Source organism: Coregonus clupeaformis, chromosome 8 (assembly GCF_020615455.1).
Source record: "Coregonus clupeaformis isolate EN_2021a chromosome 8, ASM2061545v1, whole genome shotgun sequence".
In the NCBI taxonomy this organism is placed as follows: Eukaryota; Metazoa; Chordata; class Actinopteri; order Salmoniformes; family Salmonidae; genus Coregonus; species Coregonus clupeaformis.
In genome coordinates this window covers 15,662,236-15,680,890 of record NC_059199.1, presented here as the reverse complement: position 1 = coordinate 15,680,890, position 18,655 = coordinate 15,662,236, and the positions used below count along the sequence as shown (strand labels likewise).

Below are 18,655 nucleotides of genomic sequence, written 5' to 3'. Positions count from 1 at the left end.
ACACTGTTATCCACTAGGGCTTCTATAACCACGGTCACTTCACCTCACTAAAAACATCTCTGGAAAAAAATCTCTAATTCAGGATTTACACTCGATTGGATTGGATGGATAGAATCCCTTCCCATGATTTTGTTATTGAGGAGGCAGATTCCTCTAGGCCTATGGGTGATGATAATTATTCACAGTTAAAACTGTGTTGTGTTTGACTAAGAACTACAGATCTAGGTGAAATGACCTCATAAATAGCTCATTGTGTTTTTTCACAGATTTCAGTAGACTATGTATAGATAAGCTGCCTCATCAAAAGAGTTGGTTTACTGTTGTTAAAATGGTCAACTTGAAGAGCAAGTAGTGTAGCCTACGGTATGAGAGAGCTAAGAGTTCTGAGACATCCGTCTGAAAACCACAGAGAGCGAGAGAGAGAGAGAGAGAGAGAGAGAGAGAGAGAGAGAGAGAGAGAGAGAGAGAGAGAGAGAGAGAGAGAGCGAGAGCAACATTAGAGAGAAAGAAAGAGAGCAGAGGGTCCTATGTTCAAAGCCAGCAGGTCCTAACAAAGCATAGATACATCCTCATCTTGAGTTCATCACTGACCGCAAACTAACTGTAAATAGGTTGCTCTGTGTTTGAGAGCGTGTTACTGGCATGAGAAGAGAAAAAACGGTTTAACACTACAAATTAAAGCTGCAATATGTAACTTTTTGGGCAACCTGACCAATATAAATGTGAGTTATAGATGTGTCATTCTCAATTAATGCAAGTCTAAGAAGCGGTAGTTCTGTTCTAAGTGCGCTATTTCTATGCTGCATGTCTGAGATCCTTAGGTGATTATTTTCTTGGCAATTTTCCACTGAGAAGCGAGGGTTATCCTTAAACTCATGGTAGAATGTTGCGTTCATGTCAAACTTATAGACGGTTGATAAGAGTTGAAGCTTATCTCTCAAGGGTTGCTTGTACCAGGAGAAATGCATGTCCATGTGGCCTTCATAGAAGCAGTGCACAATCACTGCGTCTCCAACATTGGCTGATATGAGCCCACTGTCCTGAAGTATGGATGAGGACTCAGTACCAGCTACCACATGTATTAAAGAACATGAACAATACAACATATATGCACTAGGGCTTCTATCACCACGGTCACTTCACCTCACTAAAAACATCTCTGGAAAAAAATCTCTAATTCAGGATTTACACTCGATTGGATTGGATGGATAGAATCCCTTCCCATGATTTTGTTATTGAGGAGGCAGATTCCTCTAGGCCTATAGGTGATGATAATACTTCACAGTTAAAACTGTGTTGTGTTTGACTAAGAACTACAGATCTAGGTGAAATGACCTCATAAATAGCTCATTGTGTTTTTTCACAGATTTCAGTAGACTATGTATAGATAAGCTGCCTCATCAAAAAAGTTGGTTTACTGTTGTTAAAATGGTCAACTTGAAGAGCAAGTAGTATAGCCTACGGTATGAGAGAGCTAAGAGTTCTGAGACATCCGTCTGAAAACCACAGAGAGAGAGAGAGAGAGAGAGAGAGAGAGAGAGAGAGAGAGAGAGAGAGAGAGAGAGAGAGAGAGAGAGAGAGAGAGAGAGAGAGAGAGAGAGAGAGAGAGAGAGAGAGAGAGAGAGCAACAGCAGAGAGAAAGAAAGAGAGCAGAGGGTCCTATGTTCAAAGCCAGCAGGCCCTAACAAAGCATAGATACATTCTCATCTTGTGTTCATCACTGACCGCAAACTAACTGTAAATAGGTTGCTGTGTGTTTGAGGGCGTGTTACTGGCATGAGAAGAGAAAAAACGGTTTAACACTACAAATTAAAGCTGCAATATGTAACTTTTTGGGCGACCTGACCAATAGAAATGTGAGTTATAGATGTGTCATTCTCAATTAATGCAAGTCTAAGAAGCGGTAGTTCTGATCTAAGTGCACTATTTCTAAGCTTTCCGTTCTTAAGTTTTGTTTTTGCATCTTTTACTTTCGGTTTTGTACACCAGTTTTAAACAGCTGAAAATACAATATTTTTGGTTATTGAAATTATATTTCACAGCGGTTTAGATGGTACAATGCTTCTCTACACTATGCATTGGTTGTTTTGTCACATAAACTGAAATTAGGCAAACTATTAGAATTTTAGCAACCAGGAAATGGCGTAGCGATTTCTGCATATTTCACCTTTAAAGATTCCTGAGTATGGCCTAAATAAATACATTCAACTTCCTTTGTCTTGACTGCTGCTAAATGCTTTATTGATCTCATCACAAGCAAGTCCATTTCAAATTAGTTTGGCAGAGAAGCAAGGCACTTAATTCAAGTAGCTACAGTAATTATTAGTTACAGTAATTCAGCTAATAATGTTAATAAAGTGAGAGTTAATAAAAAGCTAATTCATTGGACTGTTTCATTCATCCAGTTCTACTGTCTGATCCCAGCATACACTGTCTCTTCCTCCATTTGGCTTCTCTGTCTTCCAGACCTGTTCTTCTTCTTTCTCAGATTCAGAGCTACGTAATGGAGATTGTCTGCATCTTGAGCCTGTGAGAAACAAGGGGGGAAGGAGAAATATTATTCACTATAAACATTTTCATACATATTTTTACGGTAATACAAAATGTAAGGAATTCTACTTACCCCTGCATCTGTAGAAGAGACTGCTGGACATGTTGTCATAGAGACGGGTCCTGAAAGGAAATACCCCAAAGATAAAGATACAGTCCCTTCTTCCACTACAGATACATCCAGAGATGGTAATATTAAAGAAGAGCAACCTCTAAGAAAAAGTCACTTACCTCTACACTTTCTCTGGTTCATCTTATACATGATGCAAGCAAGGACAATGATCAGGATTAAGGAGAAAGCCAATGCTACACCCAGGCAGTACTCCAAGAGAAGAGGGTCTGCCCTACGGCCTGTGGAGATTCAAACATTATTTGAGGACACTCAGAACAGCAAGTAAATGTATATTCTACACAGTAGATTAGTAAAATATATAAAAATCCTACCTTGAATGTCCAGCTTGGTCCCGTTCCCAAACAGTATCTCCCCATGAGGCCACAGCACAGTAGTAAGTCCCAGCATCAGAGAGGCTGAGGTTCCTCTTGGGGAGGTTGTAAACACAGCTCTGTGTAGGAGACCCAGCATCAGGGCTCTTCACACACTGATCACTCCTGTCTCCATGGGTGTAAATGATTCCTGGATGGGATTCTCCTGAGCCATGTCTGAACCAATAGACACTGTGTTCTCCTACACAGGTCTCAGTGTGTATTGTACAGTTCAGAGTCACAGAGTCTCCTGGCTGGACTGACTCAGACACAGGCTGCTGGAGTACAGACATGCTGTTGGACTCTGAACCTGAAAAGAGTGACAGATTAATATCATGATTAATGTCCTGCTAGATTTATTTACAATTACAATATACCATTTCTAAAGTATATTTAGAATTTCATGGATGCAAAATGAACTTCCAAAATAAAGAACTAAGTTAGTTTACCTTTGACAATCAAAACAGCTCCTTGTCCAAATTTGACTTTGCCCACTTCAATAGCACCGCAGTAGTATGTAGCTGAGTCCCCTAACTGTGTCTAGGAGATGGTCAGGTTAAAGCTGTCAACTCCTCTTTTCACATTCAGACGTTTAGTCCCATTGAAGTCCTTGGTAAAGTTATATAACTTAACAATTTGTTTCAGAATTAGAAATATCATAAACAGGGACACCATCTTTGAATATATCATCTTGCGTGGAGAAAGTCTACCCATGTATAACACTTCAACAATGGGCTAATTTGATTTGATTTGATTTGATTGGTTGAACTGGAACCAATCTTCTTTGTTAATGCCTGATTCAGACGACCATGGTCTTGTGGTCTATTGCACCCTACAGAGTCACACAGTCTACTGGCTGGACTCACTGAGACACAGGATGCTGTAGAATGTAAGTAACTGTCTTGAAGGTTTTACTTGTTTCGTGGTTTATTTTCTCACCTCTCTGGAGAACACTGGGTCAAAATAGTAGACTATTCGTTTTTCACCTCTCTGGAGAACACTGGGTCAAAATAGTAGACTATTAGTTTTCTCACCTCTCTGGAGAACTCTGGGTCAAAATAGTAGACTATTCGTTTTCTCACCTCTCTGGAGAACACTGGGTCAAAATAGTAGACTATTAGTTTTCTCACCTCTCTGGAGAACACTGGGTCAAAATAGTAGACTGTTAGTTTTCTCACCTCTCTGGAGAACACTGGGTCAAAATAGTAGACTATTCGTTTTCTCACCTCTCTGGAGAACACTAGGTCAAAATAGTAGACTATTAGTTTTCTCACCTCTCTGGAGAACACTGGGTCAAAATAGTAGACTATTCGTTTTCTCACCTCTCTGGAGAACACTGGGTCAAAATAGTAGACTATTAGTTTTCTCACCTCTCTGGAGAACACTGGGTCAAAATAGTAGACTATTAGTTTTCTCACCTCTCTGGAGAACACTGGGTCAAAATAGTAGACTATTCGTTTTCTACACATACTTTAGTTACACTTGATTTATCTTGCCTCCATTGCAGAAGACCAGCAAAACCAAGTGTACCTAAATTATTTGAAAGAAAACTATTATTATTTCAACAGTCATTCAACAGTTACAGTACTCCAGATGACCCATAGGAGGGCTGTTATACATATAACATATATTGTCCTGTCTAGCGGTTAAGAGCATTGGGACAGTAACCGAAAGGTCGCTGGTTCAAATCCCCGAGCCAACTAGGTGAAAAATCAGTGCATGTCCCCATGCACAGGGCACTTAACCCTACTTGCTCCGGTAATTTGCTCTGGATAAGAGCATCTTCTAAATGACGAACATGTGGGAGCTGTGGGAGTGTATATGAGATAAACAACTATAGAATGAAACAAGTCAATTGTATGTCAGTCTCATTCCCTATCATTCACAGAAACATGCACTAACTGAAATATAACACCTGAGAGTGCATGACTGATTGGACACCCCAGCCTAATATAACCAATACACGACACACTTTATCCACTCTGTATCACTGTCTGGTTAGTGTGGTTCTCATAGGAGGCAATCTATCAGAAGGAGGATCCTCCTCAATTGGTCTCCTTACAGAGAACCCTGCAGTATTCCTAGAACACTTGTCTGATTGAGAAGGTACTATTTCTGCCATGACATCATCATAAAAAGGCCCCTCCCCCTGAGCCCATAGATATAGAATAGATGGTTCTGTATTACACATGACATGAGATGCTTAACTCGGAGAGTTCAAATAGATTTCATTAGCAGTTCTTTGTGGTTTGTAACTGATTTCAGATAACTATATATATCAGAGTAAGTTTATAAAGAACTGGTTTGCTGTGACTGCAAGCTGTCAGTAGGAACATGAACAACAGTAACAAATGTGAAAACAACAGACTGACACCAGATAAACATCCTGTTAAAAACCACAGAGACACAGAGACACAGAGAGCATGTAGGAGGGTCCTGTGTGTGCAATGCCAGCAGGCCTGACCAAAGCCTATATATGGCCTCGTACTTAGAGCAGATCGCAAGTACCTGTGAACTTGTTAGCTGTGTGTTGGTGGATGTGAGTGTCATGTTATCAACACATCTAAAAGAAGGTCAAGACATTTCAGAGGAGATAAAACTTGAAAAAAAGGTTTACTTATGCAAAGACTATCTGGAACTCAATGACAAAACTACACACTCAAACACATGAGTCATTGTCTTCATCATACAGATCACTCTACTACCTGTTTCATTTTGAATGATTGTTGCTCCTTGTTACTAAGTTACACTTTATTATAACTATGTTGAGGTTAGTAGTAATGATCCAGTGATGATGACTGCCTGGCTTTTTAGGTGGTTGCTACTTAAAGCAACTGGACATTATTTCTAACATGTTATAGATGTGTAATAAGCATTTAATAACTATATTACCTTGTTATAGATTCTTCATAGCCACACATTGTCTTTTTTGGCATTTGTTTGACTACTATTTCGGCTAGACACATGAACTATCACAGAAAAGCAAGTTGTCAATGATACTTCATCAAATTAGTGAACATTTTTAACATTTTGACAACTACATGTTGCTGCCAACTCTGTTGAGGCAGTTATGGGGACTTCCATGTACACTGCTGCTCCCGGTTGAAAAAGAAATGGATTGCAGTCCTGCAAGGTGCACTTATACATATTCACATTTTGTCAATAGGTTGTGAAAACTGCTCAGTTACAATGTGAACATTGTCATATTTGAAATCAGTCTCTCAACCATATCAATTCTGTTCAAAGTATATTCAGCTAAGAAGTTTATTTTTAGTTCAGTCTTTTCTTATGGAGAGAGAGAGTTGTGCTTTTAGTGACATGGATGTTTGTGGTTTTGATGGTGTGTGAAAAGAGAGTGTGGTGAGGACTGACGGTCATTGCTGTGTCACGCCCTGACTCAGGGGACTCTTAAATGTTGAGTCAGGGTGTGTATATTCTTTGTGGTGTTTTCTATGTTTTGATCTATTATGTGTAGATCTATGTTGGCCGGTGTGGTTCCCAATCAGAGGCAGCTGTAGCTCGTTGTCTCTGATTGGGGATCATACTTAGGCAGCCTATTGGTACTAGTGGGTTGTGGGATCTTGTTCCGTGTAAGGTATGTTGTGTGTGCTACCTTGGACTTCACGTTTCGTTTAGTTTGTTGTTTTGTCGTTGTGTTTATTTGGTTTAATAAACATGTATGTATATCACGCTGCACCTTGGTCTGACCCATCATTAGACGAACGTGACATGCTGGGGGTTAGAGTTGAGTTTACGTGAGTGGAAAATCTATTTAGGGCAGTCATAACACCACAGAGAGCTGTGAAACAAGATACAGCTAAAATAAGACACTTTGACAGGCTAAAACACCAGCAATAGATACATATTTATAGTTATTATGCAACCAACCATCTTCTTTACATTGAGCATAGGCTTGATATGGTTGTTGCACACTGAATATGTGGGTTAAAGCGTTGTAGAAATGTAAGGACAGAGAAATATGAATGAAAATCAAACAATACCTCTATATGAAAGCAGTTGAATGTTTTATTTGTTCAAAATTGAACAACAGTATCAATGTAAAAAGGAGCTTGACAAAATACAAGTAATTGTACCTTACAATGTAAAAGCCACAGTCATACATACAGTGTAGAGAACACAGAATCAATGCAAGTTATTAAAGAGGAAAAGTTGTAATTTCAGTCCATGTTTTGGCGTCTCATCCCAGAGTACACAGTGTCTCTCTCCATAGCGCTCCTTTGTCTCCCGGCCTTCGGTTTCTGGTGGATGACGTTCAGAGCGGCGTAATGGAGAGTATCAGGCTCTTGATCCTGAGAGGAATAGCAAAAATGAAAATCAAAATATTTGGTAGCAGGTGGTTAGTGGTTAAGAGCGTTGTGCCAGTAACCGAAAGGTCACTGGTTCTAATCCCCGAGCCGACTAGGTGAAAAAAAAAAAATAGATAATAATAATAATATCTGTCGGTGCCCTTGAGCAAGGCACTTAACCCTAATTGCTCCTGTAAGTCGCTCTGGATAAGAGTGTCTGCTAAATGACTAAACATTTTTTTTTTTATGTTCTTAAAAAAATATTAGTCTAAGTATTGCGGTATTGTGAAACAACCCTTCTAATAAAATGCATATTTTCATATTTTGATTGAAGGAAAAATACATTGATTCTGCAACAGCTAACCAAGTGTTAGGTCAGGTTACCTGGTTATGATGACTGGGGACTGCAGGAGCACTTGGCTGAGGGTGCGTTCCTTTTAATCAAACACAATAATCAATATCATCATCATCATACAACGAAGAGCCTTTATGACCAACTTTGACCAAAACATGTAAAATAATGTTACTGTACCAACAATTGATAAGCATACTGTATAATGCACAATAATATTGCTTACCTGTGCACTTGCTCATCTTGTAAAAAACACAAGTAAGGACAATGATGAGGATGACACTCAGACCCAACGCTACGCCCAGGAAGTACATGAAAGGAAGATGGTCCTCCTTACAACCATCTGTGAAATATCAAATAGGAATAGAGACACTGAGGGATAAAGCCGTGACAATGTTTAAGACACCAACAAGACTCGGCCTGATCTGAGAGTCATACTTTCTTCTCTCATGTACAAAGATATCTGAAGGATATAGGAAAACAAAAGTATCTGAATGATATAGAAAAACAAAGGTATTTGAATGATACCTTGCCTACAATCTAAAGAACTTTGATTATATAGATTTTAATATAACTGAATGTCAGAAGTATCACTTACGGTCAATGTCCAGCATGGTCCCGTTTCCAAACAGTATCTCCCCACATGAGGCCACAGCACAGTAGTAAGTCCCAGCATCAGAGAGGCTGAGGTTCCTCTTGGGGAGGTTGTAGACACAGCTCTGTGTAGGAGACCCAGTCTCAGGGATCTTCTCACACTGATCACTCCTGTCTCCATGGGTGTAAATTATTCCTGGATGGGATTCTCCTGAGCCATGTCTGAACCAATAGACACTGTGTTGTCCTACACAGGTCTCAATGTGTATTGTACAGTTCAGAGTCACAGAGTCTCCTGGCTGGACTGACTCAAACACTGGCTGCTGGAGCACAGACATGCTGTTGGACTCTGAACCTGAAGAGAGTTAAAACTAAAGTAAAACTAAGTGGGTGAAAAATATGAAAAGCCATGTATTCATCACAAGCATTTGATGAAGCAGTTGTAGGAACATATGAACATACAGGGCCACACAATTTGAAATTGAAGAAGCAAAATGTTTAGTTACCTTTGACAATTAAAACAGTTCCCTCTCCAAATGCTCATAGATGGCTGTAGTGGAACAATAGTATGTAGCTGAGTCCCCTGGCTCTGTCGTGGATATGGTCAAGTTACAGCTGTCGTCTCTTCTCCTCACACCCAAACGTTTGGTCTCAGTAAATTCCTTGATAAAGTTGTTGGAATAATAATTATCTTGGCCAACATAAAGAGATGATGCCATGTGGAGGGGTTTCTGTCCAACACTCTGCTTGAACCAATCAAACCTGCTCACTGACTCATCTGGACAAAGGCAAGTGAGAGTCACAGTGCCTCCCAGCTCAGTAACCATCACAGGGTCTGGTTGGATTACGTTTGGTTTGGTAAAAGCACAAACTGTCAAAGCAAACAAACAAAATGGATCAAAGACAAAGACATGGATAAACCATTTCTACCCATTATAGACAGAACATCCAGTTCACTTATCATATTCAAACTACATACTACAAATTATTAAAAAATGATCTCAATTCAAACGTCTTACACTTACCCAAGTTGATGTAAAACAAAAATACCTCTCTATTCATCACTGTAACATTAGTCCCTTCTGCACTGTATAGTGTGTGGGTCTGAACGTGTGATACCTTATCGGCACCTTATATATGATGCCACTTAACATGTACCCATCATACAGTAGGAGGGAACACTGAAACAAGAGATTTTATTGGCTGACTACAATCTTAGATGTGTGTCCTCTAGCTTACCATAGTTTGAGCTTCCCGGGAATTGCTTTTTTAAGAAGACATTATAAATCAAGTCAGAGTTACTGGATCAAGGCAATCAAATATTGGCTTGATATGGTTGCATCTTTTTTGAGAGAAATGAAACATTTACTGAAATGATTTCTCTTTTGATGTTTGGACAGTAAACAGTGAAGAATCTCTAGTGCTGCTAGTAACGTTGAATAATATATATTTTTGTTGGCCAAATTTCAAACCTTTGTTTGTTACCAATACCCAGTGGTGGAAAAAGTACCCAATTGTCATACTTGAGTAAAAGTAAAGCTACCTTAATAGAAAATGCCTCAAGTAAAAGTGAAAGTCACCCAGTAAAATCCAACTTGAGTATAAGTCTAAAAGTATTTGGTTTTGTATATACTTAAGTATCAAAAGTAGAAATAATTACAAATTCCTTATATTAAGCAAACCAGACAGCACATTTTCTTGTTTTTTAAATTTACGACTAGCCAGGGGCATGCTCCAACACTCAGATATCATTTACAAACTAAGTGTGTGTTTAGGGATTCCGCCAGATCAGAGGCAGTAGGGATGACCAGGGATGTTCTCTTGATAAGTGTGTGAATTAGAGCATTTTCCTGTCCTGCTAAGCATTCAAAATGTAACAAGTACTTTGGGTGTCAGGGAAAATGTATGAAGTAAACAGTACATCATTTTCTTTAGGAATGTAGTGAAGTAAAAGTTGTAATAAATATCAATAGTAAAGTAAAGTACAGATACCCATAAAAACGACTTAAGTAGTACTTTTCAAGTAATTTAGTTACAGTGCATTTGGAAAGTATTCAGACCCGTTTACTTTTCACATTTTGTTAAGTTACAGCCTTATTCTAAAATGGATTACATAATCCCCCCCAAAGCTAATGTCAAAGCGAAAACAGGTTTTCAGACATTTTTGCAAATGTATAAAAAGAAAATTCAGACCCTTTACTCAGTACTTAGTTGAAGCAACGTTGGCAGCAACTAAAGCCTCAAGTCTTCTTGGGTATGACACTACAAGCTTGGCACACCTGTTTTTGGGGAGTTTCTCCCATTCTTCTCTGCAGATCCTCTCAAGCTCTGTCGGTTGGATGGGGAGCGTCGCTGCACAGCTATTTTCATGTCTCTCCAGAGATTTTAGATCAGGTTCAAGTCCGGGCTCTGGCTGGGCCACTCAAGGACATTCAGAGACTTGTCCCAAAGCCTCCTGCTTTGTCTTGGCTGTGTGATTAGGGTTGTTGTCCTGTTGGAAGGTGAACATTTGCCCCAGTCTGAGGTCCTGAGCGCTCTGGAGCTCTGTCAGAGTGACCATCGGGTTCATGGTCACCTCCCAGACCAAGGCCCTTCCCCCCCGATTCCTCAGTTTGGCCACGCGGCCAGCTCTAGGAAGAGTCTTGGTGGTTCCAAACTTCTTCCATTTAAGAATGATGGAGGCCACTGTGTTCTTGGGGACCTTCAATGCTGCAGACATTTTTTGGTACCCTTCCCCAGATCTGTGTCTCGACACAATCCTGTCTCGGAGCTCTACGGACAATTCCTTCGATCTCATGGCTTGGTTTTTGCTCTGACATGCACTGCCAACTGTGAGACCTTATATAGACAGGTGTGTGTCTTTCCAAATCATGTCCAATCAATTGTATTTACCACAGGTGGACTCCAATCAAGTTGTAGAAACATCTCAAGGATGATCAATGGAAACAGGATGCACCTGAGCTCAATTTCGAGTCTCATAGCAAAGGGTCTGAATACGTATGTAAATAAGGTATTTCTGTTTTTTTTATTTTTAATCAATTTGCAAACATTTCTAAAAACCTGTTTTTGCTTTGTCATTATGGAGTATTTTAGAATAAGGCTGTAATGTAACAAAATGTGGAAAAAGGGAAGGGGTCTGAATACATTCCGAATGCACTGCCAATACCTTCTTTTTTTCATGAAGGAAGAGTTCACAGAACTATTGAGATTACACTAAATCCTTAGCTGCACTTTATCCTCTTGTTGAATGCTTTAGGGTTCTTAAACGTTTTCAACTCGAGACCCAAATGAGAAATTGACTGTCCTCCCGTGACCCAAATCGTCCTACAACAATCAAAAGTAACAATAAATAGTGTGTGATTATAGATGCATTCTCATAACTCAGGACCCATAGTTTAAGAAACCCTGCAAAGTGTAGGTCTGGTGTTTACCATCCAGATGAAGAGAGAGAGGTGTGAAAACAGGGTGTGCACTAGCCCCCCCAACTAACGATTAAATGCATCACCAACCACACAATCTGATGGACTGGAAATCTGGCATGTCATACTGAGAGAGAGAGAGAGAGAGAGAGAGAGAGAGAGAGAGAGAGTTGAGAGAGATTGAGAGAGAAAGAGAGAGAGAGAGAGTGTGTGTGAGAGAGAGAGAGAGAGAGAGAGAGAGAGAGAGAGAGAGAGAGAGAGAGAGAGAGAGAGAGAGAGAGAGAGAGAGAGAGAGAGAGAGAGAGAGAGAGAGAGAGAGAGCATAAGGTACATTTCATCCCCCAGTGTTAGTCTATAAGAGGCCCAGTGATGTTCACCTCAGCAGGTCTCCCTCTACACTGAGCTGCTCCTTCCTGTCACTCACACCACAGGAAGTGATGCATAACCTCACTGGCCCCTCCTCTACCTCAGACCCCAATCCTATTCCCCTTATAAGGTGCTTCTCAGAATAGGGGGATGTGATCAGTGCAAAGCCAAGACAGGAAATACTATCATGACAAAGGCAATTTTGGTTGAACTCTTTATTTGTCTTTAGAAGTGATCAGTATAATGTAATTGTCAACTGCTGCGTACTTTGCCCCTCAGGGACACCCTATAATTTATTTATTTTTAATCACTAACACACACAACAGAGATTGATTGATTTACATGTCAATATATTTGATATAACTACACAGATACAAAATAGCAAGATTTAAACTTGTACTCAAAGATATGTCATTTAATTTGTGGAATTTATTTCCTTTTTAATGTGTTTGAGCCAATCAGTTGTGATGTGACAAGGTACCTTGTCACATCACTACTGATTGGCTCAAACGCATTAAAAAGGAAAATACTTGGTAAAAGACCAATCCATATTATGGCAAGAACAGCTCAAATAAGCAAAGAGAAACAACAGTCCATCATTACTTTAAGACACGAAGGTCAGTCAATACGGAACATTTCAAGAACTTTTAAAGTTTCTTTAAGTGCAGTCGCAAAAACCATCAAGCGCTATGATTAAACTGGCTCTCATGAGGACCGCCACAGGAATGGAAGACCCAGAGTTACCTCTGCTGCAGAGGATAAGTTCATTAGAGTTACCAGCCTCAGAAATTGCAGCCCAAATAAATGCTTCACAGAGTTCAAGTAACAGACACATCTCAACATCAACTGTTCAGAGGAGACTGTGCGAATCAGGCCATGGTCAAATTGCTGCAAAGAAACCACTGTTAAAGGACACCAATAAGAAGAAGAGACCTGCTTGGCCAAGAAACATGAGCCATGGACGTTAGCCCAGTGGAAATGTGTCATTTGGTCTGGAGTCCAAATTTGAGATTTTTGGTTCCAACCGCTGTGTCTTTGTGAGACGGGGTATGGGTGAACGGAGGATCTCCACATGTGTATATCCCACCGTAAAGCATGGAGGAGGAGGTGTTATGGTGTGGGGGTGCTTTGCTGGTGACACTGTCTGTGATTTATTTAGAATTCAAGGCACACTTAACCAGCATGGCTACCACAGCATTCTGCAGTGATACGCCATCCAATCTAGTTTGGGCTTAGTGGGACTATCATTTGTTTTTTAACAGGGCAATGACCCAACACACCTCCAGGCTGTTTAAGGGATATTTGACCAAGAAGGAGAGTGATGGAGTGCTGCCTCAGATGACCTGGCCTCCACAATCCCCCGACCTCAACCCAATTGAGATGGTTTGGGATGAGTCGGACCGCAGAGTGAAGGAAAAGCAGCCAACAAGTGCTCAGCATATGTGGGAAGTCCTTCAAGAATGTTGGAAAGCATTCCAGGTGACGCTGGTTGAGAGAATGCCAAGAGTGTGCAAAGCTGTCATCAAGGCAAAGGGTGGCTATTTGAAGAATCTCAAATATAAAATATATTTTGATTTGATTAACGCTTTTTTGGTTACTACATTATTCCATATGTGTTATTTCATAGTTTTGATGTCTTCACTATTATTCTACAAAGTAAAGAAATAAAGAAAAACTCTAGGTGTGTCCAAACTTTTGACTGGTACTGTAGGTGTTTGGGTTTGGTGGGGTTCATAGAGGACCACAAGGCTTCACCCTACAGATGGATTATGCATGTTCAAACTAACTATCCACCAGCCCTAACCCTTAACCCCATCCCTAGCCTAACTCGAACCCTACCCCTAACCTCAGCCCTAACCCCAGTCCTAACCCTAACCCTATCCCTAATCCTAACCCTAACCCTAACCCTAACCCTAACCCTAACCCTAATCCTAACCCTAACCCTATCCTGACTGTAGATACAGCTACAAAGGTAGAAAGGTATTTTCAGAGACAGAAGTTTTTGCGAGAAGGGTGTAGCTGTAGTCCAATATGGTGACTGGAGAATGGCCGAGTGGGTGTGTGGAAAGGAGTTGGTGTGTCAAAAGCTCTCTGCTATAGGTTAGAGTGTTTTGATTGAGCTGTGTTTCTTTTTCTTCCGTTTCTTACCACGCAGCTACCATACATTGAGCTACCATACCGCAGGAGCTTGGACGTCTGTTTTGAAGCCAGAGCATGACTCTGAGTCATATTGCATTGTTAGTTTTACACAAATAATTTAAAATGTTCAGTTATGAAACTGACAATTGTTTATTTGTTATTAAAAGTACTGGTGATGGGTGTAGTGTCACTCTGATATTGGCTACTACAGTAGGTAGCTACTTCCCACGCCGTTGCCGGACATTAGTGCTTGGCAAACGGGAGCAAAGGGCAGTGTGTCCCGGTGTTGTTGCTGTTCATGCCCTCCCCATTGAGTAGTAGACTGTATGTATGTATCAAGGTGACATCTAGATGGTTATCAATAATAGTTATTGTGTATGCTGCTATCCTACTTGAAATAAAATTATGTGATGGTAAAACATGACCACGTTAGCTACCGCTGGCGATACGACCATGATATAGCTCCTCAGTAAGAAGCACCTCAGGTCAGCAGGCACTTCGATACAGCACCGGTGCACTGGTCACCGGCTTATCAACTCGTTATTCAGCCAAATCAGCCATGCAAAACGGTCTTGAGTGGCAACAAATCTGCCCAATTAGCTGATTCGCTTTCCATACACCCACTCCTTTCGACACACCCACTCGCCCATACACCAGTTACAGTTATGTAATCAAAGGCCAATGTTTACATTTATGAATTAGAGCTATGACAGTCTATTACAAATCAGTCTAACAGTACTTTTGACAGTATTTAAATCTGAAGGAAGTATGGTTTGAAGTGACTGAAATGCATCAGAAAGGTATTTGGAAGTTCAGATGATAGGCAGTAATTTTGCATGATATTGTGTGTAGAAAACAACATCATCATTGATGATGTTCATTTTCCCCCAGTCTGATGTACATTTACGTCATTTAGCAGACGCTCTTATCCAGAGCAACTTACAGTTAGTGAATGCATACATGTTGTTGTTTTTTCATACTGGCCCCCCGTGGGAAACGAACCCACATCCCTGCTGGCCAAAACCTCCCCTACCTTGGACGACGCTGGACCAATTGTGCGCTGCCCATGGGTCTCCCGGTCACGGCCGGCTGCGACAGAGCCTGGACTCGAACCAGTCTCTCTAGTGGCACAGCTGGCACTGCGATGCAGTGCCTTAGACCACTGCGCCACTCTGGAATGCCTGGTCTTGTCCAGTCTATTCTGGCTTCTGGGAATTGTAGAGGTAAACAGAAGAAACATACATGTTCCTGAGAGTATTATCCTTCAGTAATGGGGTCATAATATTTTGTAGCTTAAACCATTCCAAAGATAGAGCCACATTTCTAGGAGGAAAACTGAAACCACTCTATTTATTACAACCGCATAAAGCGGCTCCCGGGGTTATTGACGAAAATCCGTTACTATGAACCAAACGCAAATGTTTTCATTTTATTTCAGAGTTTCTCTCGACCCTTTTTGAAAATCAGGTGACTCCATTTCAGGTGACCCCTAGTTTGGGAAATGCTTTACTAACCAATAATATCAGGTCATCACTGGCTCAAGCCTTGTAGTTCCTGTCACCTCACACTGTGGTTGATGCACTTGTCACCTTTCTAATGTCAGTTAAAAAACAAACTGCAGGAAATGGCCATTAGCTGACACCTATAGAGTACTATTTTCACACGTTTGAGTCAAACTCTGATGCCGCAATATACTGCGGTTGAAGAGACCAATCACACACTGATTATTCATGACTTTATTAACTTCAGAGTTCACTGTTAGAAGCAGGACTGATGATACAGTAGGTTGTCCTCTTCCTTCTCTCTGCTGATCTCAGAACAGACAATCAGGCCTAGTGACCATCATTCCAGCCATGTAAGACAGCCAACCCCCTGCCTCTCACTCTAATCTGACAGACAGAATGACTAGTATACACCAGTGGTGTCGGTGCCGTTTAAAATGGGGGAGGATGATAATTTTTAATGAACATGGCCTTATTTCTATTAGAGCATATTGGATGACTGTCATTCATATTCCATTCAACCAGCTCAATGTAACATCGATAGGTTTAGGCTACTACATGATACTCTAATTTCCCCTATACCCATCATGAGGTTGCTACAACCTAGCCTATGAATGAAAGTTTACAACGTAGGTGCACAGGTCGAGATAATGTTTACTAATCAAGGTGACAGACAGTGACACATTCAATACCGACTTGCACACTCTTGCCTGCATCTAGCTGATCTAGGTGTAATCATTAGTCAACAGTTGCAAACAAGAGTTTCTCATGGACGAATTCAGGTATGTTTATCCTTGTTTCGTTCCGTTTGCTTCCGTTTTTTTCAGTTGAATCAATGCAATGAATACACCCCTGATCAAACGCAAACACAGTTAACTTTCATAGAAGCCAAACAGGTTGTGGTATACATATAATTCCTTCTCCTATCTACCCGCTGTGATATACCCGGAAATATCACATTTACATAAGTATTCAGACCCTTTAGTCAGTACTTTGTTGAAGCACCTTTGGCAGCGATTACAGCCTCGAGTCTTCTTCCGTATGACGCTACAAGCTTGGCACACACCTGTATTTGGGGAGTTTCTCCCATTCTTCTCCGCAGATCCTCCTAAGCTCTGTCAGGTTGGATGGGGAGCGTTGCTGCATAGCTATTCTCAGGTCTCTCCAGAGATGTTCGATCAGGTTCAAGTCCGGGCTCTGGCTGGGCCACTCAAGGACATTCAGAGACTTGTCCCGAAGCCACTCCTGCGTTGTCTTGGCTGTGTGCTTAGGGTCGTTGTCCTGTTGGAAGGTGAACCTTCGCCCCAGTCTGAGGTCCTGAGCGCTCTGGAGCAGGTTTTTACCAAGGATCTCTCTGTACTTTGCTCCGTTCATCTTTGCCTTGATCCTGATTGATATCCCAGTCCCTGCCACTGAAAAACATCTCCACAGCATGATGCTGCCACCACCATTCTTCACCTTAGGGATGGTGCCAGGTTTCCTCCAGACGTGACGCTTGGCATTCAGGCCAAGGAGTTCAATCTTGGTTTCATCACAGCAGAGAATCTTGTTTCTCATGGTCTGTGAGTCTTTAGGTGCCTTTTGGCAAACTCATAGCGAGCTATCATGTGCCTTTTACTGAGGAGTGGCTTCCATCTGGCCACTCTACCATAAAGGCCTAATTGGTGGAGCGCTGCAGAGATGCTTGTCCTTCTGGAAGGTTCTCTCATCTCCAAAGAGGAACTCTAGAGCTCTGTCAGAGTGACCATCGGGTTTTTGGTCACCTCCTTGACCAAGGCACTTCTCCTCTGATTGCTCAGTTTGGCCGGGCGGCCAGCTCTAGGAAGAGTCTTGGTGGTTCCAAACTTCGACCATTTAAGAATGATGGAGGACATTATGTTCTTGGGGACCTTCAATGCTGCAGAAATGTTTTGGTAACCTTCCCAAGATCTGTGCCTCAACACAATCCTGTCTCGGAGCTCTACGGACAATTCCTTCGACCTCATGGCTTGTTTTTTGCTCTGCCATGCACTGTCAACTGTGGGACCTTATATAGACAGGTGTGTGCCTTTCCAAATCATGTCCAATCAATTTAATTTACCACAGGTGTACTCCAATCAAGTAGTAGAAAGATCTCAAGCATGACCAGTGGAAACAGGATGCACCTGAGCTCAATTTCGAGTCTCATAGCAAAGGGTCTGAATACTTACTGTATGTAAATAAGGTATTTCTGTTTTTTGTTTTTAATACATTTGCAAAAAATTCCCCAAAATCTGTTTTTTGCTTTGTCATTATGGGGTATTGTGTGTAGATTGCTGAGGAAATTGTTTTATTTAATCCATTTCAGAATAAGGCTGTAACGTAACAAAATGTGGAACAAGTCAAGGGGTCTGAATACTTTGCGAAGGCACTGTAGCAACTAGAACTAACGCGTTAGTAAACCCGCTTCAATTATACAGTACAGTGCATACCTGCCAACTTTCCAAAAAACCTTGGAGGAGATTTTGTCCTGGGTCCACCTGGGTCCTGCAGTCGGTGAAAAGCAATTGCACTGCCATGCGTCTCAGAACTGCGCCGCCTTGATCTCATGAGGTTATCGTTGCCCACGTGTGCATGACGTCAGAGAAAGTCGGGATCAAGTCGGACACAAATCTAACCAGCATGCATTGGGCGGTGATCGCCGGTGATCGATTCTGCGCAGACCTGGCTCATCTCAAATGAGCCTCTTGTCTATGATCTGTCGGCATGGTTATACTGGCCTGTGGCCTTCTTGGAGGCCTTGATGATATCGGAGGGGGGCTCCCATTTGAAGCAGGGCTCCAGATTGGCCATCTTTATGGTCATTATTGAGGACAGGGTGCCATCCAATGCTAGGCTGTTTCTTCTCTTGGTTTTGTTCAGTCCCACAACTGAAAACACCCTCTCAGCATCTGCGTTTGCATGGGGCAACACCAGGACAAGCTT

At 41.3% G+C, this 18,655-nt stretch overlaps 1 protein-coding gene across 1 annotated transcript; it reads right to left on the bottom strand.

Moving 5' to 3' along the window:
- Positions 1–7,211: 7,211 nt before the first annotated feature.
- Positions 7,212–8,696, bottom strand: LOC121572581. The gene is made up of 4 exons (XM_045222218.1): positions 8,291–8,696; positions 7,919–8,035; positions 7,725–7,774; positions 7,212–7,343 (listed from the first exon to the last, which is right to left on the bottom strand). The coding sequence occupies exons 1-4, from the start codon at positions 8,622–8,624 to the stop codon at positions 7,212–7,214; spliced, it is 633 nt and encodes a 210-aa protein (XP_045078153.1). The 5' UTR covers positions 8,625–8,696.
- Between the last annotated feature and the right edge of the window lie 9,959 nt (positions 8,697–18,655).

Excerpts from the sequence above, each read along its gene's own strand:
- LOC121572581 (XM_045222218.1), bottom strand. The coding sequence starts at position 8,624 with ATGTCTGTGCTCCAGCAGCCAGTGTTTGAGTCAGTCCAGCCAGGAGAC. Across the intron at positions 8,036-8,290 it reads GACCATGCTGGACATTGACC|ATGGTTGTAAGGAGGACCAT; the intron begins GTAAGTGATACT and ends GATATTTCACAG. Across the intron at positions 7,344-7,724 it reads TCCCCAGTCATCATAACCAG|GATCAAGAGCCTGATACTCT; the intron begins GTAACCTGACCT and ends TATTCCTCTCAG.